The sequence below is a fragment of the Ruditapes philippinarum genome, unplaced genomic scaffold (genome assembly GCF_026571515.1).
Source record: "Ruditapes philippinarum isolate M1 unplaced genomic scaffold, ASM2657151v2 ctg668_1_1_1_1, whole genome shotgun sequence".
Taxonomy (NCBI): Eukaryota; Metazoa; Mollusca; class Bivalvia; order Venerida; family Veneridae; genus Ruditapes; species Ruditapes philippinarum.
Genome location: NW_026865876.1, coordinates 1 through 18,340, shown reverse-complemented (window position 1 = coordinate 18,340; position 18,340 = coordinate 1). Strand labels below are relative to the sequence as shown.

At 34.3% G+C, this 18,340-nt stretch overlaps 1 protein-coding gene across 2 annotated transcripts in view; it reads left to right on the top strand.

Annotated features, from left to right (window-relative positions):
- LOC132730623 (bifunctional methylenetetrahydrofolate dehydrogenase/cyclohydrolase, mitochondrial-like) overlaps positions 1 to 18,208 on the top strand; it is a 47,799-nt gene extending 29,591 nt beyond the window's left edge. For both annotated transcript variants that reach the window (XM_060716591.1, XM_060716590.1), the window contains exons 7-9: positions 6,142 to 6,360; positions 6,918 to 7,105; positions 12,782 to 18,208. In XM_060716591.1, coding sequence (XP_060572574.1) covers positions 6,142 to 6,360; positions 6,918 to 7,063 — 365 coding nt within the window. In that variant the 3' untranslated portion in view covers positions 7,064 to 7,105; positions 12,782 to 18,208. The remainder of the gene's footprint in view (positions 1 to 6,141; positions 6,361 to 6,917; positions 7,106 to 12,781) is intronic.
- Positions 18,209 to 18,340: the final 132 nt, after the last annotated feature.

Here is an 18,340-nt window from a genome sequence, read left to right as displayed (position 1 = left end):
ATGCGACATTTGTGACAGTAAATTGAGGTCATATAATCGAGTTTTCTTTCAAGTGTCTTAAATATTGTAAACGGATTTAATATGTCACTAACCTGATTATCTGTCTGTATATACATCCATTTCACGAAATATCGGCCGGAACAGAGCCGACGCATGTTTGTAATATATAGAACAAAGACTGGGTAAGAAGTATTTGTTGGGATAAAAGTTCGTGGGATCTTAAATTCGTGGATTGACCTACCCACAAAAACCACGAAAATTCGTGCCCCACGAATAATAATGATTTTACAGTAATTGTTTCAAGCATTTTGACAGAATTATGTCCCTTTTTCGACTTCGAATTTACTTTAAAGTTTTTGTAATACCTCAAATATTTTCAAAGTCTATTGACATATGGCTTTGAAACTTTGCACACTTGTTCACCATTATAACCCCAACCTGTAGACAGGAGGAGGTAACTGTATCAAGCTCTCCAAGGCCTATAACTGTAACATGGATTTAAAGAAAAATTTTGTCCTTTTGTTATTAACTCAGATAATTTTACATTATCAAGGCTTTTTTACTATCAAGCACTCAGAATAGTCTTGTGTTGCTGTCCTACTGACAGCTCTTGTTTAGCTCAACTATAAAATAGACGTATACTGGTTTGGGAGATAAACTCGGCCAAAAATCAGTGTTTTGGGGGCATATTTCATTTATTTGTTTACGTATTCTGATGAATCTTGCACCATTATAAACTTCAGCTCCGGTATCACCATAAAAGTTATATTTAGAAACATAACGGGTAATTTTGAGAGGCCCAGGAAGAGGTACGTAAAAAGGATATTTTTAACGCGCGCGAGTAGTTAATTCCGGCTCTTTGTTTTTCTTCTTAAATGAGTAAGTTAAAACGTAAAATAACATGTTTAGACATTTTATTATTTCTTTGCTGTTCATTTATGTCAAATAAAAATAATTTGTTACCAAAATTGTTGAGCATTACGTTAGTATAATGAATATCTATGATAACACCATATTTATATGCAACGTACTATGTAACATATAAATCATTTTTAGCTCGACTATTCGATAAGAATAAGTAGAGCTATTGCAGTCACCTGAGCGTCGGCGTCGGCGTAACCACTTATGTTAAAGTTTTTGTAATAGTTCAAATATTTTCAAAGTCCATTGACATATGGCTTTGAAACTTTGCACACTTGTTCAACATCATGACCCCAATTTGTAAACAGGAGGAGGTAACTCTATCAAGCATTTTGACAGAATTATGCCCCTTTTTCGACTTAGAATTTACGTTAAAGTTTTTGTAATAGTTCAAATATTTTCAAAGTCCATTGACATATGGCTTTGAAACTTCACACACTTGTTCACCATCATGACCCCAACCTGGAAACAGGAGGAGGTAACTCTATCAAGCATTTTGACAGAATTATGCCCCTTTTTCGACTTAGAATTTACGTTAAAGTTTTTGAATTAGTTCAAATATTTTCAAAGTCCATTGACATATGGCTTTGAAACTTTGCACACTTGTTCAACATCATGACCCCAATTTGTAGACAGGAGGAGGTAACTCTATCAAGCATTTTGACAGAATTATGCCCCTTTTTCGACTTAGAATTTACGTTAAAGTTTTTGTAATAGTTCAAATATTTTCAAAGTCCATTGACATATGGCTTTGAAACTTTGCACACTTGTTCAACATCATGACCCCAATTTGTAAACAGGAGGAGGTAACTCTATCAAGCATTTTGACAGAATTATGCCCCTTTTTCGACTTAGAATTTACGTTAAAGTTTTTGTAATACCTCAAATATTTTCAAAGTCCATTGACATATGGCTTTGAAACTTCACACACTTGTTCACCATCATGACCCCAACCTGGAAACAGGAGGAGGTAACTCTATCAAGCATTTTGACAGAATTATGCCCCTTTTTCGACTTAGAATTTACGTTAAAGGTTTTGTAATAGTTCAAATATTTTCAAAGTCCATTGACATATGGCTTTGAAACTTTGCACATTTGTTCACTATCATGACCCCAACCTGTAAACAGGAGGAGGTAACTCTATCAAGCATTGTTTTTACTATCAAGCACTAAGAATAGTCGAGCGTTGCTGTCCTACCGACAGCTCTTGTTACATAAAAACACATACGTTATCATTTATTAACGTATAACGAAATATGTAGTTAAAAAATTAGTGATTCAAATTTATTTTTGCTTAGCTTAACAGAGTGAAGAAGAAATTAATTTAGTGGTATTCAACCTACACATTAACAAATAAAAGGAGCATTTAACATCAGTCTTTCAATCCATTCCACTTAAAGATTACAATTGTGTAATCAGCCTTTTTTCTGAGTTGGCAAGACAAAAGTGAGTCTGAATTTCATCTACAAAATGTATACGTAAACGTCGTCTGCTTTATCGGTAGTCGGTCAATATATAAAAGTACCCCTGTGCGGGCCTCAAAATGAGCATCTGCTGCACATGCGCACAACAATGGGATTTCCGTACTTTTTATAGGCATGTTTTGTAAACAAACAGGTAAAAGTCTGTGTTATTTTTTAAATATCTTGCCAAACTTGACAAAATTTCCAGATATTGTCGAATTCCAGCCATAGTATGAGATGGGGAGCTTGATTAGATTAAAAATTCTGGTAACTTGATTTAATTATAAAAAGCTGAGTTTAACAACCAGCCGAAGTTTTCTCCCCAACCAGTATGGGTTTTTCACTAGGATTTGTTGAAGGTGGCAATTTTGGAAAGTGAGGAGGCCACTTGATATGAGCACTGAAGTTATGAAAATGCTATAGGGGTCTGGGGGCATACCACCATGGAAAATTTTGAAGAAAAAAATTAATGTAAAATCATGGTATCTGAGCTATTCTGGGGACAAAATTTTAATATTTTGGACCAGTCAAAATATAGGAAATTTATGTCTGAAATGAAGCTGAAACTATAGATTTATCCAATGTTGAGATAATCCAATAATTTATAATGAATTTATATATGAATATAACTTCAAACTTGGTATGACAGTTTGTCATGACCTGTTTATAAACCCTAATGATTTTGGGGTCAAGGGTTAAAGGTCAAGGTCACATTGACCTTTGTAGGTAATAATGGTTCATTTATATTATGATAATGGTAATAATGGTTTCCAATCAATAACTTAAGAACGCTTGGGCCTAGGACTTCAAACTTGGTATGACGATTGGTCATGACCAGTAGATGACCCATATTGATTTTGGGGTCAAGGGGTCAAAGGTCGGGGTCACATTGACCTTGTAGGTAATAATGGTTTCCGATCAATAACTAAAGAACGCTTAGGCTTAGAAACTTTAAATTTGGTATAATGATGACCAGTAGATGACCCCTATAGATTTTGGTGTTAAGGCTCAAGGACACATTGACCTTGTATGTGACCAATACCTCAGCAACTCAAGTTGCCTTGGTTGATATTTTTTATTAAACTAAAATTTCTTTTGGTATACACATTTCAAGGTCTTATGTAATATAACAAATTTGCTGTCATTATGAAGGAGGCCTACATGATTATACATTATTTAGTAAGATTTGTGATAACTTTGTCATAAAATTGCGGGACACAACCTTTACAGTCACAATTACCTAGTGACTAGTCGTGACCAGTAGATAATCCCTATTGATTTCTTGGTCACTAGGTCAAAAGACAGTCATAATAACCTGACCACATGAAGACTTACCTGCCGATAGGGGGCATACATGTTTTACAAACATATCTTGTTAATTAATTATTTACATGTTATGTGCGATAAATGACTCATTTTGCATTATCAATCACTTTAATTCTAACGCAGTAAGAGGTATTTAAGTATTTTTTTACCCTTTTTTGGTAATTCACATGGATTGTAAGTGCCGTTTGCAATGTGTAAATTATTTTCTTTCATCAATTCACAGTATTTTACTTTAAATACATTTTCAAAATTTTTATAAAAATTAGCATGAATCTGGAGGATTTCTGCTTTAAATTTTCTTTTTATGCTCCCCGAAAAATTTAGGGGGAGCATATAGTCGTCGGGTTGTCCATCCGTCCGTACGTACGTCCCAAATTCGTGTCCGGCCCATAACTTTGTTATTTGAAGTCGGATTTTAAAACTATTTCACAGAAATGATCACCATATTGAGACGACGTGTTGCGCGCAACATTTGGGTCGCTACCTTGAAGGTCAAGGTCACAGCATGACCTTGCAGCAAAATCGTGTCCGGTCCATAACTTCATTATTTGAAGTGGGATTTTGAAAATATTTCACAGAAATGATCACCATATTGAGACGATGTGTCGCGCGCAACATTTGGGTCGCTACCTTGAAGGTCAAGGTCACAGCATGACCTTGCAGCAAAATCGTGTCCTGCCCATTACTTTGTTATTTGAAGTCGGATTTTAAAAACTTTTTCACAGAAATGATCACCATATTGAGAAGACGTGTCGCGCGCAACATTTGGGTCGCTACCTTGAAGGTCAAGGTCACAGCATGACCTTGCAGCAAAATCGTGTCCGGTCCATAACTTTGTTATTTGAAGTCGGATTTTAAAAATATTCCACAGAAATGATCACCATATTGTAACGATGTGTCGCGCCGACATGTGGGTCGCTTCCTTGAAGGTCAAGGTCACAGCATGACTTGCAGCAAAATCGTGTCCGGCCCATAACTTCCTTATTTGAAGTAAGATTTTTAAACTATTTCACAGAAATGATCACCATATTAAAATGGCGTGTCGTGCGCAACATTTGGCTCGCTACCTTGAAGATCAATGTCACAGCATGACCTTGCAGCAAAATTGTGTCCGGCACATAACTTCATTATTTGAAGTCGGATTTTACAACTATTTCACAGAAATGATCACCACAATGAGACATTGTTTCGCGCGCAACATTTGGGTCGCTACCTTGAAGGTCAAGGTCACAGTATGACCTTGCAGCAAAATCGTGTCCTGCCCATAACTTTGTTACTGGAAGTCGGATTTAACAACTATTTCACAGAGATGATCACCATATTGAATCGACGTGTCGCATGCAACATTTGGGTCGCTACCTTGAAGGTCAAGGTTACAGCATGACCTTGCAGCAAAATCATGTCTGGTGCATAACTTCGTTATTTGAAGTCGGATTTTACAACTATTTCACAAAAATGATCACCATATTGAGACAATGTGTCGTGCACAATATTTGGGTTGTTTTTACACTTTGAACTTTGTCTGTGACATAACTCTGACACAACAAGAGGTATACCTTCCTGTGTCCAAAACCTATTCGGGGAGCATCACCCGGTTCAACCGGCTCTTGTTTAAATTTTGTCAAAACCATGTATTTGTTCGCTCTTAGAAAAAGTAAAAACTTGAGTGTTGCCCCGCCCGGTGGTGGCTCTTGTTTATTTGCGTTTGCTTTTGCAGTCAGCTCTGCTTAGTTGGGCATGATCAAAACTTTCCTTGACCAAGGTGTAGAATTAAACCAAACTTCACAGAAATGATCATTAGGTGATCCTATACAAAAGTTTCAGTCTGATAAAATGTAACAGAAACCAAACACTAAAAAAAAATGAAATCTCAAAATGTCATCCTTACAGAAACTGCAATACTCAGAGCTTACACTATATTTAGCATGAAGCATCACTTTGTTGCCCTCTCTTAAGTGATAAGTTATGCCCCATGGGTCAAACTTGGCCTGTTCTGAGGATCACATATTTTACAAAGACTTGTATTGGAAAATGCATGTGAATCATCTTTTCTGACACAACATGTCTTTTACAAGCTATTTAAATCGTGAGTTTTGGGTTCCTGTTCTGGGTAACATTTGTCATAATGACCAGATTATCATACAGACTTAAAATTCTTCTGCTCCGAAACATTTATGCTCAGATATATATACTTAAAATGTTGTTCTGGTCAGTACATTTATTAGTTAAATTGTAGAAGTTTTTATATTTAAGAGAGTAAACAGGAAGTTTAAAAGCTTTAAAACATGAAACTTCATTTAGAGAGGTGAATGTATTTTACAATGAAAGTCATGAAAGGTTAATAAACTTTAGATATTTCTTAACACTTACAAGTGCTATGAGACATATTTATTAAAGGTGTCTATTACATTTCATTGGCTTTGATTTTAAGGTGATGCAACAACAACAATCTGTCATCGTTATACACCACCAGAACAGCTGAAAGTCTTCACTCAAACTGCTGATATCATTGTAGCAGCAACAGGTTTGCCAGGCTTGATTACTGCTGACATGATCAAAGAGGGCTGTGCCATCATTGATGTTGGCATTAATCGTGTTAAAGATGAAAAAACTGGAAAGATGAAGCTTGTTGGTGATGTAGATTTTGAAGGTATTTTTGATATTTTCATTTGAAGAATCTCTGCTTATTAAAATTTGCATTTCTGGATATTTGCTGGTTTGTGCCCAAAATTTTGTCAAATTGACAAACTGTAGTGTTTGAGTTAAAAAACTTTTTACATATTAGGTAATGTATATGATTTGTCATTGATTTCCTTTACAATTATACCTGTATGCTGTTTATTTACTGTAGAAAGCTTATGTCCCTCTTACTTCACAATAGGCAAACTTTCTGTCCACTCTTGGATTTATTGCACTTCTAAAATGCTATGGTAGAAGAGCAACAAATTATCAATCTATTTCAAACCTTACCTTAAAAATATGCTATGCATTTGCTAGTACACTGCACTCATAGTAGCTTTCAATATACAGTTTTTACAATCTATAAAAAATTCAAAATAATCATGCAAAAAAATTTAATTTTCTCCATTAACTGCTTGCTTTATATAATTGATATAAACAACAGGATATACCATGATGCAAATACACAAATTAAAATATAGCAAGTAAGGCTATTTTTCTTTTACCATTAAATGATTATGTATATAGGTGTCAGTAAGAAAGCTGGGTATATTACACCTGTTCCTGGTGGCGTGGGACCAATGACCGTTGCTATGCTGATGAAGAATACACTACAAGCATACAAGAAGGAGGTTAATTTTGACCACTACAAGTCTTCACTGGGAATTTCTTGATGTTAATGAAAGCTTAGCTACAACACTTGCGCCAAATTACAGGTATGTAGAAAGTGCCAGAATAAGCTAGAAAGAACAGCCTACATAAGTGATCAGTCTTGCCTTTGTTTACATTTTTCTTCAAACATTATGGCTGATAAAACTGGGTGACTGTCTATGAATCTTATGTTTATCAATGTAGGAAAACCTTAGACAAACTGTTCTTTTGATATCTGGCTGTTTTGAAGGGTATTTGTGATACTTTTGCCAAGTATTTGAGATGATGTGTATAACCTGTGTATTGAATTGGCACTACTTTGGATGATATACATGTATGTTTCGGACAAATTTGTATTCGCACTGTAGTTTTTATTATGCCCCAAAGGGAGGCATAATATAATGGCACGTACAATCCCAGAGGTACTTGTGTGACTTGGAGAACAATGGGTAACAGTAAATTCTCTTTGATCCTATTCTTTCCTTTTTACTTGTGTGTCTTTTTTATGCCACCGCAGCATCTGCGATGCGTTGGCATATAGCGATTCACCTGTGTGTGTTTGTATGTATGTATGTTTGTGTGTTCTATAGATTATATAGTGAACTTAAAAAATCTTCTTGTGAAAAACCACTAGTTCAATTTCAACCAAACTTGGCAGGATTGATCCTTGGGTGAAGGGCTTCCAAAGTTGTGCAAAAAATTTCATTCCATGCAAAAATCTGGTTGCCATGGCAACCAAAAGGAATTTTAAGAATAAATTTAAAAAATCTTCTTGTAAAGACCCACAAGGCCTGAAGCAAAGATATTTTGCATAAGGCATTGTCTGGTAGACCTCTACCGAGATTGTTCAAATTATAGCCCTGGGGTCAAAATTGGCCCTGCCTCGGGGTCTTTGTATTTTACTATATGTACATATAGTAAAAAAATAAAAAATCTTATTGTCTGAAGGTACAAGGCTTAGAGCTTTGATATTTAGTATATGATATCATCTATGGGTACTCTACCAAAAATGTTCAAATTTTGCCTCAAGTGTCAAAACTAGCCCCGCCCAGGGGGCCATAGGTTTTCCTTATATTTTTATATAGTAAAAACTTTAAAAAATCATCTTCTCTAAATTGACAAATGCTAGAGGTTAGACATTTTGCATGAAACATTGTGTAGTGAACCTCTAGCATGGTTGTTCAAATTGTAGCCCTGGGGTTAAAATTGGCCCCGCCGTGGGGTCGTTTATTTTCAGTCACTATGTACATATAGTAAAAAAATAAAAATCTTATTGTCTGAAGGTACAAGGCTTAGAACTTTGATGTTTGCTTTATAATGTCAGCCATAGGTCCTCTTACCAGAGTTGTTCAAATTTTGCCCTTGATGTCAAAATTTGACTTGCCTGGGGGCATTGATTTTAATTATGTACACATATTAAAAACAGAAACTAAAACAAATGTTTTCTGAATTGGAGAAAGCTACAGCTTAGATATTTGACAAGACATGTTGTTTGGTGGACCTGTATCAAGATTGTTTGAATTAACATTTTCCATCATGAAGACGTGTTTTGACGGCTATTTGTCCCCACCCCCCCCTTTTTTTGAGGCCTCAAACAGTAAAAAAATGCCCTAATTAGGCCCCAAGCACTGTTTTTCATTTGAGAAATGTTTTCAAAAAAAGTGACTATTTTTCGGCACCGCCCCCCATCCAAATGTTACATCAGGGGGTTGCCAGAAGGGGGATGTGCCCCCTTCTGTTTGGGGGGGTTTGAAGGGGAGTGGTTGTCCCCTCATCACAAAGAAAATTTTGGACATGTGACAGGCTAAAAATGGCCTCAGCTCAATCTTAGGGTAACTAGTAACCGATGCTGAAAAGCCTTTTACTCTATCTCAATTCATTGAGAAGTTGCAGCACTTTGAAATCAGTTTTGATGGAAAAAACAATGCAAAATAGTGATTTTTGGCAATTTTGAGACGTCCCCCCATTGCCATGGTAACAGGAAATTTAAGATTGAGCATGCTGTTACAGGGGCTATGGTCTAGTCAACATTTGTGCCAAGTTTTATCAGTATTGAAGCATTTTTCATAGTTTCATAGCAGTTTGAACTTGTTACAGGAGGCTATTCAATGAAAACGGCCATTTTTTCGCGATATGCTCATGGGCTAAAATGTTAAACCCTTGGGTCAAAATTTTGCCTTGCCCAAGGGGACAGTGACCTGACCTTTCTTGTCCTTTGATGTACAGCCATAAAATTTGGACTATGTGCACAGTTTTAGTTGTAAAATTGAACTTTGATATCAGGTGACCTAGATTTCGATGATGTGACCTATATGTACTTTCTTGTCCTTGATGTGCAGCTATGAAACTTGAACCATGTGCACAGATTAAGATGTAAAGTGAACTTTGATATCAGCTGGCCTAGATTTTGACAAAGTGTCTTACTGTGTTGTCCTTTGATGTACAGTCATGGAATTTTGGCCATGTGAAAATGACCTTCACCACCCAATTCACTAGACTCAACTGCATTGATAGATTCCTATTCTGATCTTTTATTTGAATAACAATAGATTTAACCACTAATCTGATAAGAATTAGATAGGTCAGTGATATATGCATTATGGCAATCTTCAATTGTATGACTTCCAGGATATGTAGTTGTAAGTAAGTAGGCTTTGACATCTAGAGTATTTTGAAGCTTTATTTCAATGGCAATCTGTTATAACACCTATATTCTAATCCTAAGTATGTGTTTCTTATATGAAAAGTTTGGAAGAAAAAAAAGTTATTAAAAAAAAAACATTATCCTTTCAAAGAATTCAATAAACAATATTTGTAGTGTAATATTTGTAAATACAAATACTTGAAAATTCCCTGAAAAGAATTTACATGCAAATATGAGGCATAACAACATAGAAACAAAAGAATTCTGTTCCTACATTACTATTTATTGTTGTACATGTATTAATGCGGTGGCATAGCATTTTTCACAAATGCAATCTTTTTTAAGCTTTGTGTGACTAAAAAGATCAAAGAAAAGGTCACATAAGTACCATTTTGTGAGTACATCCGTCTGTCCCACTTCATTCATGTCCGGATTGTAACTTTGTCATACATAGAGGGATTTTGAAATTACTAGGCACATCAAGATGATATGTCACGTCCAAGAACCACATCCCTACCTCAAAGGTCAAGGTCACTCTATCATTTTGAAGTTTCACATAATCGCAATTAGAGTAAATAGGTACACACATTTGTGTCCAGACTGTAACTTTGTCATGCATCAAATGATTTTAAAATAACTAGGCATAAATGTCTACCACATCAAGACGATGTGTCGCGTTCAATAATCACGTCCTTACCTCAAAGGTCAAGGTCACACAACCATTTTGAAGTTCACTTTATCACAATTAGAGTTTATAGGTACACACATTCTTGTCCGGGCTGTAACTTTGTCGTGCATCAAAGGATTTTAAAATAACTAGGCATAAATGTCTACCATATCAAGACGACATGTCGTGACAAAGACCCATGTCCCTACCTTCAAGGTCAAGGTCACACTTATTGTTTGATGGTACTCATTCTCTTGAGGAGTTTAAAGATACACATTCATGTCCAGACTGTAATTTTGTCATGCATTGAGGGATTTTGAAATAATTTGTTTCAAATGTCTATCTCATAACAACATTTTCTCGGGTCCAGGAACAACGTCCCTTCTTCAAAGGTCAAGGTCACACTTATATTTTGAAGGTTCACTCTATCACAATTAGAGATTACAGGAACAATAATACAAAGAACAATATTCAGCAATTAGTTACTTTCATTCTCTTTTCTTTTCATAATACCTGCATGCTTAAGAAACCTTTTCGGGGGCATTCGCTCTTGTTTCATTTAAATTTGTGATGATTTTTGATTTTGAAATGTTTATTCATCATGAATGGAGGATTTGCATTACATAAGTACCAGTTACATGTAAAGGTTATAGATCAAGATCAAAGATTTGAGCCATTTATCACTTGTCGTGTGTTGAATTGAAATCATGAAATTGAAGTTTCCAAACAAAATGTTTTCAAAAAAAGCTGATTTAAAATATCATTATATCTTCTAGAAATTTGCTTTCAGTGTGATTTGAATTTATTTAAATGCTAATATTCAATACGACTTAAAATGTTTTAGTTTAAAAATAAATAGCTCCTTTTTTGTGAAAATTTTAAATTGTAACATTGTTCAAAACTTCTATCTGTTTTCCCTGCATGAAAGTAATAAATAATTAAATGAATTATCACTCTCTTATGCAAGTGGTTAAGATTGTTGACTTTAAACTACTTGTCTCTCACCATTGTAGGTACAAGGCCCACAAGTGTATTCGGATTCTACATGTGAAAAAGCTATCCAGCAAACTTATAGAACATTGGTGGTTTTACTCAGGTGCCTGTTTGTGCTGAAATAATGTGCAGAGGGGCACCTGAGGTATTCCTCGACCAGTAAAGCTGGAAAGTCGTCTAATGACTTATACTATGACTTATACTTTAAAGGCCAACAAAAAAAAAAGAAATTAAAAAACAAAACAAAAAAAAACTCTCTTGCTAGAGATAAGTGTTTACATTTGCATACCTAAAAATAGAATTTGCGCTTGTCAATCCGCATGACTGAATACGGAGATAGGGGGACTGTCTAACTGTAAACATAACAAAAGAGTACATTCCATAACAGTAGAGTAAGGGGCCATTGGCCGTCAGGGCATCTGTTCCAAAATGTTGTGTAAAAGTATTTGAGCTAGAGTCAACAAACTCTACAGGATGTTGATCAGCATGTGAAGTGGTGCACCTGGGTTTTTAGATGTGGATTAATTCAGTTTTGTTGGTGCCTTTAATTTAGTAAAAATTTGCAATTTGTGTCACACATAGCTTAAAAGATTCATGATACTTAACAGGCATGTTGTTCAGCATGTGTAGTTATGCACCTGGTGGTATGCCTGTTGATTTATTCAATATTTATAGAGTAATTTCCCTTGACTTAGTAAAAAGCAATTTTCAACTTGTGTTGCGTGTAGCCGAAAAAGTATTTAACCTAGAGTCATGAAAGTTTATATGAATGTTGTTCAATGTGTGTAGTTGTGCACCTGGGGTTTTGCTTGTGGATTTTCAGTATTTGTGGAGGTATCGTCCTTTACTTAGTTGAAAAACTTGCAGGTTGCAATTTGTCATATGTTACTCAAAAAGTATTTGACTGAGAGTCATGAAACTTCTGCAGGAATGTTGGTTAAGATGTGTAGTTGTGCATCTGGGGTTTTGCTTGTTTAAGCATACCTTAGGATGTAAGTTTGAGATTTGAAATTTTTGCAGCTCAATATTTGGAAAAATCAAGATGTCAGCAGAAAATATTAGATGCAATTTTATGCCCAAACCACTAAGACATAGGAGGAGTCGTGTAGTATTTCCTTTGTCTGTCTTTCTGTCTGTCTGTCAGTTCTGATATACGTCAGTAGACTGACAAAACAGTAAAATGTGGGGGCATCTGTGTCTTATGGACACATTTCTAGTTTAAAATTGAATACATTATTTTGCTTAATGTAGAACTTTGTGCCGAACGTTATGCAGCAAGTAGAATCTCATGCTTTCATTATAAAATTGAAGGTCATCAAAGAAGTAAGTAACTTTAAACTGAACCTGAAGAAAACATTTAATAAATAATAAATTAGTATTTGTTATATATTTTTGTACGAGAACTATCTTTTTACAATAATCCTCTTTGTATTTCAGTTCTTCATTCATCATGAGAGATTGTTAATGGATGCTAACAGAAATGTGTACTTAGAAGTGGTGTATGTTTTGGTTTTTTTTGCTATGAAGTTCAAGGTGTGCTCTTCTATCTGATGCTATTGCCGAGTTATTTTGAAATTTTTGTTATGTTCTAATATTTTTAAGACTGTGTTTTGAACAAATATTTATTTCTTTTATTTTACAATGATAAGATTATTACTAGCTCAGCTGAGCACAGAGTGATATGAGCTTTGTGGTTGCTGTTGTGCTCTGCAACATACTGTCAGTCTTTATGAATATTACCTTTAGATTAAAGAAACTGTATCACAATTGGTAGAAATTGATAAACTTCTTGGAAATGATCCTTCAGTTCCTCTTCAGAAATTAAACAGATAGTTCCAGTATAATATTCAGATTGGTCACTGACCTGACATCAGAAACTATAAAGCTTAGATATTTAGCATATCACATTACCAAGAGGCTAGTAATCTAATACAAAATGTTTTTTAATCTTGTCTATAGGGTAAAATATGCTCATTGTTACATAAAGTTTGTTTTCTTGGGTTAGTGATACACTCCCACTTTGACTTTCTCTTTAGTAATGTTATTATCAGGAAGTGAAGTATCAACAAAAAGTTGTGGTGTTGTTTTTATGCCGCTGCAGCATTTGCGATGCGGTCATATAGCGATTCACCTGTGCGTGTGTTTTGTATGTTCTATTGATTATAAAGAGGACTTAAAAATCTTCTCCTGAAAAACTGTATGTCCAAATTCAACCAAACTTGGCAGGATTGTTCCTTGGGGGAAGGACTTCCAAAGTTGTTCAAAGAAAATGATTTCATGCAGCAACCAAAAGAAATTAGAAGAAAAAAAAATCTTCTTCTAAAGACCCCAAAGCCTAGAGCTTAGATATTTTGCATAAGACATTGTATATTGGACCTCTACCAAGATTGTTCAAATTAGTAAAAACTTTAAAAATCTCTTGTTTGAATGTACAAGGCTTAGAGCTTTGATATTTGGTATATAAAATCATCTATAGGTCCTCTACTAAAAAATTTCAAATTTTTTCCCCAAGTGTCAAAATTGGCACTGCCCCTGGGGGTCATAGGTTTTCCTTATATGTGTTTCGTAAAAGCTTACATTGTCTTCATCTCTAAATTGACAAAGGCTAGATGTTAGATATTTGGCATGAAGCATTGTGTTGTAGACCTATACCAAGATTGTTCAAAGTATAGCACTTGGATCAAAAATGGCACTGGGTGTCTTTGATTTTTATTATGCACAAATAGTAAAAACTTTAAAAAATGTTCTTGTCTGAAGGGAAACAACTTATATTGAAATGTCTTTTATACAAAAGATTTTATAGTTGGAAGTAAGTCTAAAGATGACCTCGAACAAGAGAAATGTTTGCTTTTCAGAGATATTTATGAAATGATTAGAGGTCATGAACTCTAGAAAGAGAGATGTGAGCTTTGCAGGGATATTTAATGAAACAGTTTGCGCACATTATAAGGACATATAATTCACACCATGTGTAATGATGATTACAAATCCTTTTAGAAATTGGTAATGCTTCAATGAAAAGATAGTATTTAAGAAAAAGTAACTGTTCCTACAAAGCTATGTAATACTGTAAATACCTAATTTTTTGTCAAGTAAATTTTCTTTTATTTTTAGCTCGACTATTCGCTAAGAATAAGTAGAGCTATTGTAGTCACCCGAGCGTCCGCGTCGGCGTAACCACTTATGTTAAAGTTTTTGTAATACCTCAAATATTTTCAAAGTCCATTGACATGTGGCTTTGAAACTTTGCACACTTGTTCACCATCATGACCCCAACCTGTAGACAGGAGGAGGTAACTGTATCAAGCATTTTAACAGAATTATGCCCCTTTTTCAACTTAGAATTTACGTTAAAGTTTTTGTAATACCTCAAATATTTTCAAAGTCCATTGACATATGGCTTTGAAACTTTGTTCACCATCATGACCCCAACCTGTAGACAGGAGGAGGTAACTGTATCACACACTTTGACAGAATTATGCCCCTTTTTCGACTTTGAATTTATGTTAAAGTTATTGTAATACCTCAAATATTTTCAAAGTCCATTGACATATTGCTTTGAAACTTTGCACACTTGTTTATGCCCCTTTTTCAACTATGAATTTACATTTAGGTTTGCATTCCATCTCAGATATTTTCATATTCTGTTGAAACTAGTTGAAATTTTATACTCTTCTTTAAGAAGATAATAGGACTCTCTCCAAGGCCTGTAAGACTCTCTCCAAGGCCTATAACTGTAACATGGATTTAAAGATATTTTTTGTCCTTTTATTATTAACTCAGAAAATTTTACATTATCAAGGCTCTTTTACTATCAAGCACTAAGAATAGTCGAGCATAGCTGTCCTTCTGACAGCTCTTGTTAAATCAATTATAGCACTATGGCCTTTGTATCTTAACATTAGACACATCTGATGTGCGCAATGTCTTTCATTTGACATGCTGAAATATGACCTTGACCCCCCAAATTCACTAGACACTATAGCATTATGGCAAAATGTACAAAATCCACTGCTGTTATATTAATGCGATGGCATAGCATTTTTTCACAATTGCAATCTTGTTTCTTTTTTATTATTTTATTTTAATGTTACATTATTATGCTTGTTTTTTGTTTTTATCTGCCTGTATTATATTGAATTATTGTTTTGCCTCTGACGGCGGGCGGCGTCCAATTTTGTCCGGAGCATATCTCCTACACACATGGAGGGATTCTAATGAAACTTCATAGAAATGTTCACAATTATGAGAAGCTGTGTCACGCGCATAAAACAAGTCTCTATGTCAAAGGTCAAGGTCACACTTAGGGTCATTGATATATGCTTGTCTGGAGCAAAACTTGCACATGCATAGAGGGATTTCAATATAACTAGCACAAATGTTGAGCATTGTGAGGCGGAGTGTCGCATGCAAAATTTAGGTCCCTAAAACTTCATAGAAATGTTCACCACTTTGAGAAGCAGTGTCACATGCATGAATTGGGTCTCTAGGTCAAAGGTCAAAGGTGACACTTAGAGGTCATTGTAAAATGCTTGTTAGGAGCAAAACTTCTACATTCATCAGGGGATTTTAATGTAAGTTGACACAAATGTTCACCATTGTGAGGTTAAGTATTGCACGCATTATCCAGGTCCCTGCTACCAAAGTCAAGGTCACATAGAGAGATCAAAGTTAAGATAAAACAGAAGATGTGTACAGGGACCTGACCATTTAGTCATCATTATCAATGAATTGTAGCACAAATTATAACAATCATGGCTACAAGTGTGACACATGTAATTTAGGTTAATATTTGCAAGGTCAAGGTCGCTAGAGATGATAAAATATCAAAATATTGTCCTGATATTGCCCAGAGCATATCTCCTATATGCATTTCTATAATGCCACATCTCTGTCAATAGCTTTTGTGATGGGAGTATTTTGCAACACTGTTACCCTTGTTTTGTTGTTTTTTAAGGTTTTTTGTATTTTAGTTAAGATCGGATATGTAGAACAGAAATATAGAAGAGGTACTAAAGAATGAAAAAAAACAACAACAACACAACATTTGTATGGTACTTGAATTGCTTTATCATCACAAAACAAGAAAAGTGATATTTTCAGTGTTTTTTTTTATCTAAGTGAAATGTCATTATGTCAGCAACAAAAATACACAAGATAACAACATATTTTAAGTACATTTTTTTTCTGTTTTTTTATATGCTGCTTGTTATTTTATTAAGAAATATTTTAAAATATATTTGTAACTGTCTTCTTTTGATAGAAATGATTTTTGTGGAATGTATTGTTAATGATGTTTGTTACAAATACTTTTTGTGTTGTCTTATTAAACATAATATTAATTTGATATACATAATTATACAAATATGTAATAGTAAGAAATGCATACTTTGATAACGAGATTGGGTTTTTCTATTCAAGCTTCTTGGTGTTAAATCCTTACCATGCTCAATATCATAAATGGACTCTGGATTAAATTTCTCATTATCTTTAGGGATAATTTCAAATTTCAGACTAGATAATTGACAATGCAGGCCGTGATCAAATGCCACAGTGTGCTGGCTAAACTTGGACTGCACTGGTTGCATGGGAATAATCTGTTGCAGCCAGCAGAATAAGGGGTAAAAGTTCAATTTTTTTTATACACTGAAAGAGTTTCAGCAGAACTCTTGATGTCTAGTGTGAATAAGCTACTTTTATGAATGAAGTGAACCAGTTTTTATGTATTTAGGTTTTGATAAAGAATATTATTATGCCCCCCTTCAAAGAAGAGGGGGTATGTTGTTTTGCTAATGTCGTTCTGTCTGTCTGTCCGTCGGTAGACCTCATGGTTTCCGATAATTATCTTAAAAACTATTTATCACAAAGTCTTTATATTTCACATACTGATTGTTCATAACTAGTAGATGGTTTTTCAGTAAGTTATTCAGAAAAAAAGCATGCATTCTGTGAATGTGTTTGCAAGTTTAATCTATAGGTTAATATGACCTACTACCATTCTGTGTGAGATGTGAAAATTGACAGTATAGTTACTGTGAAGCTGACAAAATTTTATTAGAACAAACAAAAGAAATTGTGGAATACATAGTAAATGATTTAGATGTGATAACAGTGGAAAATATGTGTTAAGCATTCCACCTGGAAAGTCCTATATTGCTTCAATTAAAGTTCACTCACAGTAGTTCTATGTAAGAAAAAAGTAGTTAAAAAATATACACAAATGTATGACAGCTTATTTGATAATCCTTATAAAACTGAAAAAAGTTTTATATGTAATGTTTATTTAATCAACTGCTTATGTTGTAAATCGCTAAATCATGAATAGTCCGCTAAACTTTTGGCTATTATTTGTTTAAGTTAAAAATATTGGCTATTATTTTATTGGAGCCAATGTGAGCCCTGAGTCATAATTTTTCTGTTTCCATAACTGAGCACTTCCACGTACCCATTTATGGCATGTTTCTACTATATTAACAAAATTACCAATTATAGGAGTCAAGGGCTAGAAAGGGAGGCATATGTGTCATTCGACATTTCTTGTTTAAAATCTATTTGATACTTATGTTACTTACAGACTACATATAGATACAGCATTGAAAATGTCAGCATTATAGATTTTACTGCTTTGTTTTTAATATGTGATTAGAGATTTTTTATTAGAACAATTTATTTGGTTTTACTTGATTAGATATTGTAAAAAGAAAGACATGCTCATAACATGTATTGATTGTCAGAAAATCATTCAGGACTTTACTTTTGTTTTATTGTTAAAATATTTCCATTATAAAGGTTTGTTGGTAAAAAGTCTTAGTGTATGTGTTATAAAAATAATGATTAAATATATGTACTTTCATAGTTACTCAGAATTGGGGTAAACGGAAAAAGGGATCGAGTAAGCGTACACTTTGCATATTTAGCCCCGCCTATAAATAAAAGCACGAATTTCTTATAATAGCTGTTATCACATGACTAAATAAGACTAAATTTAATAGACTT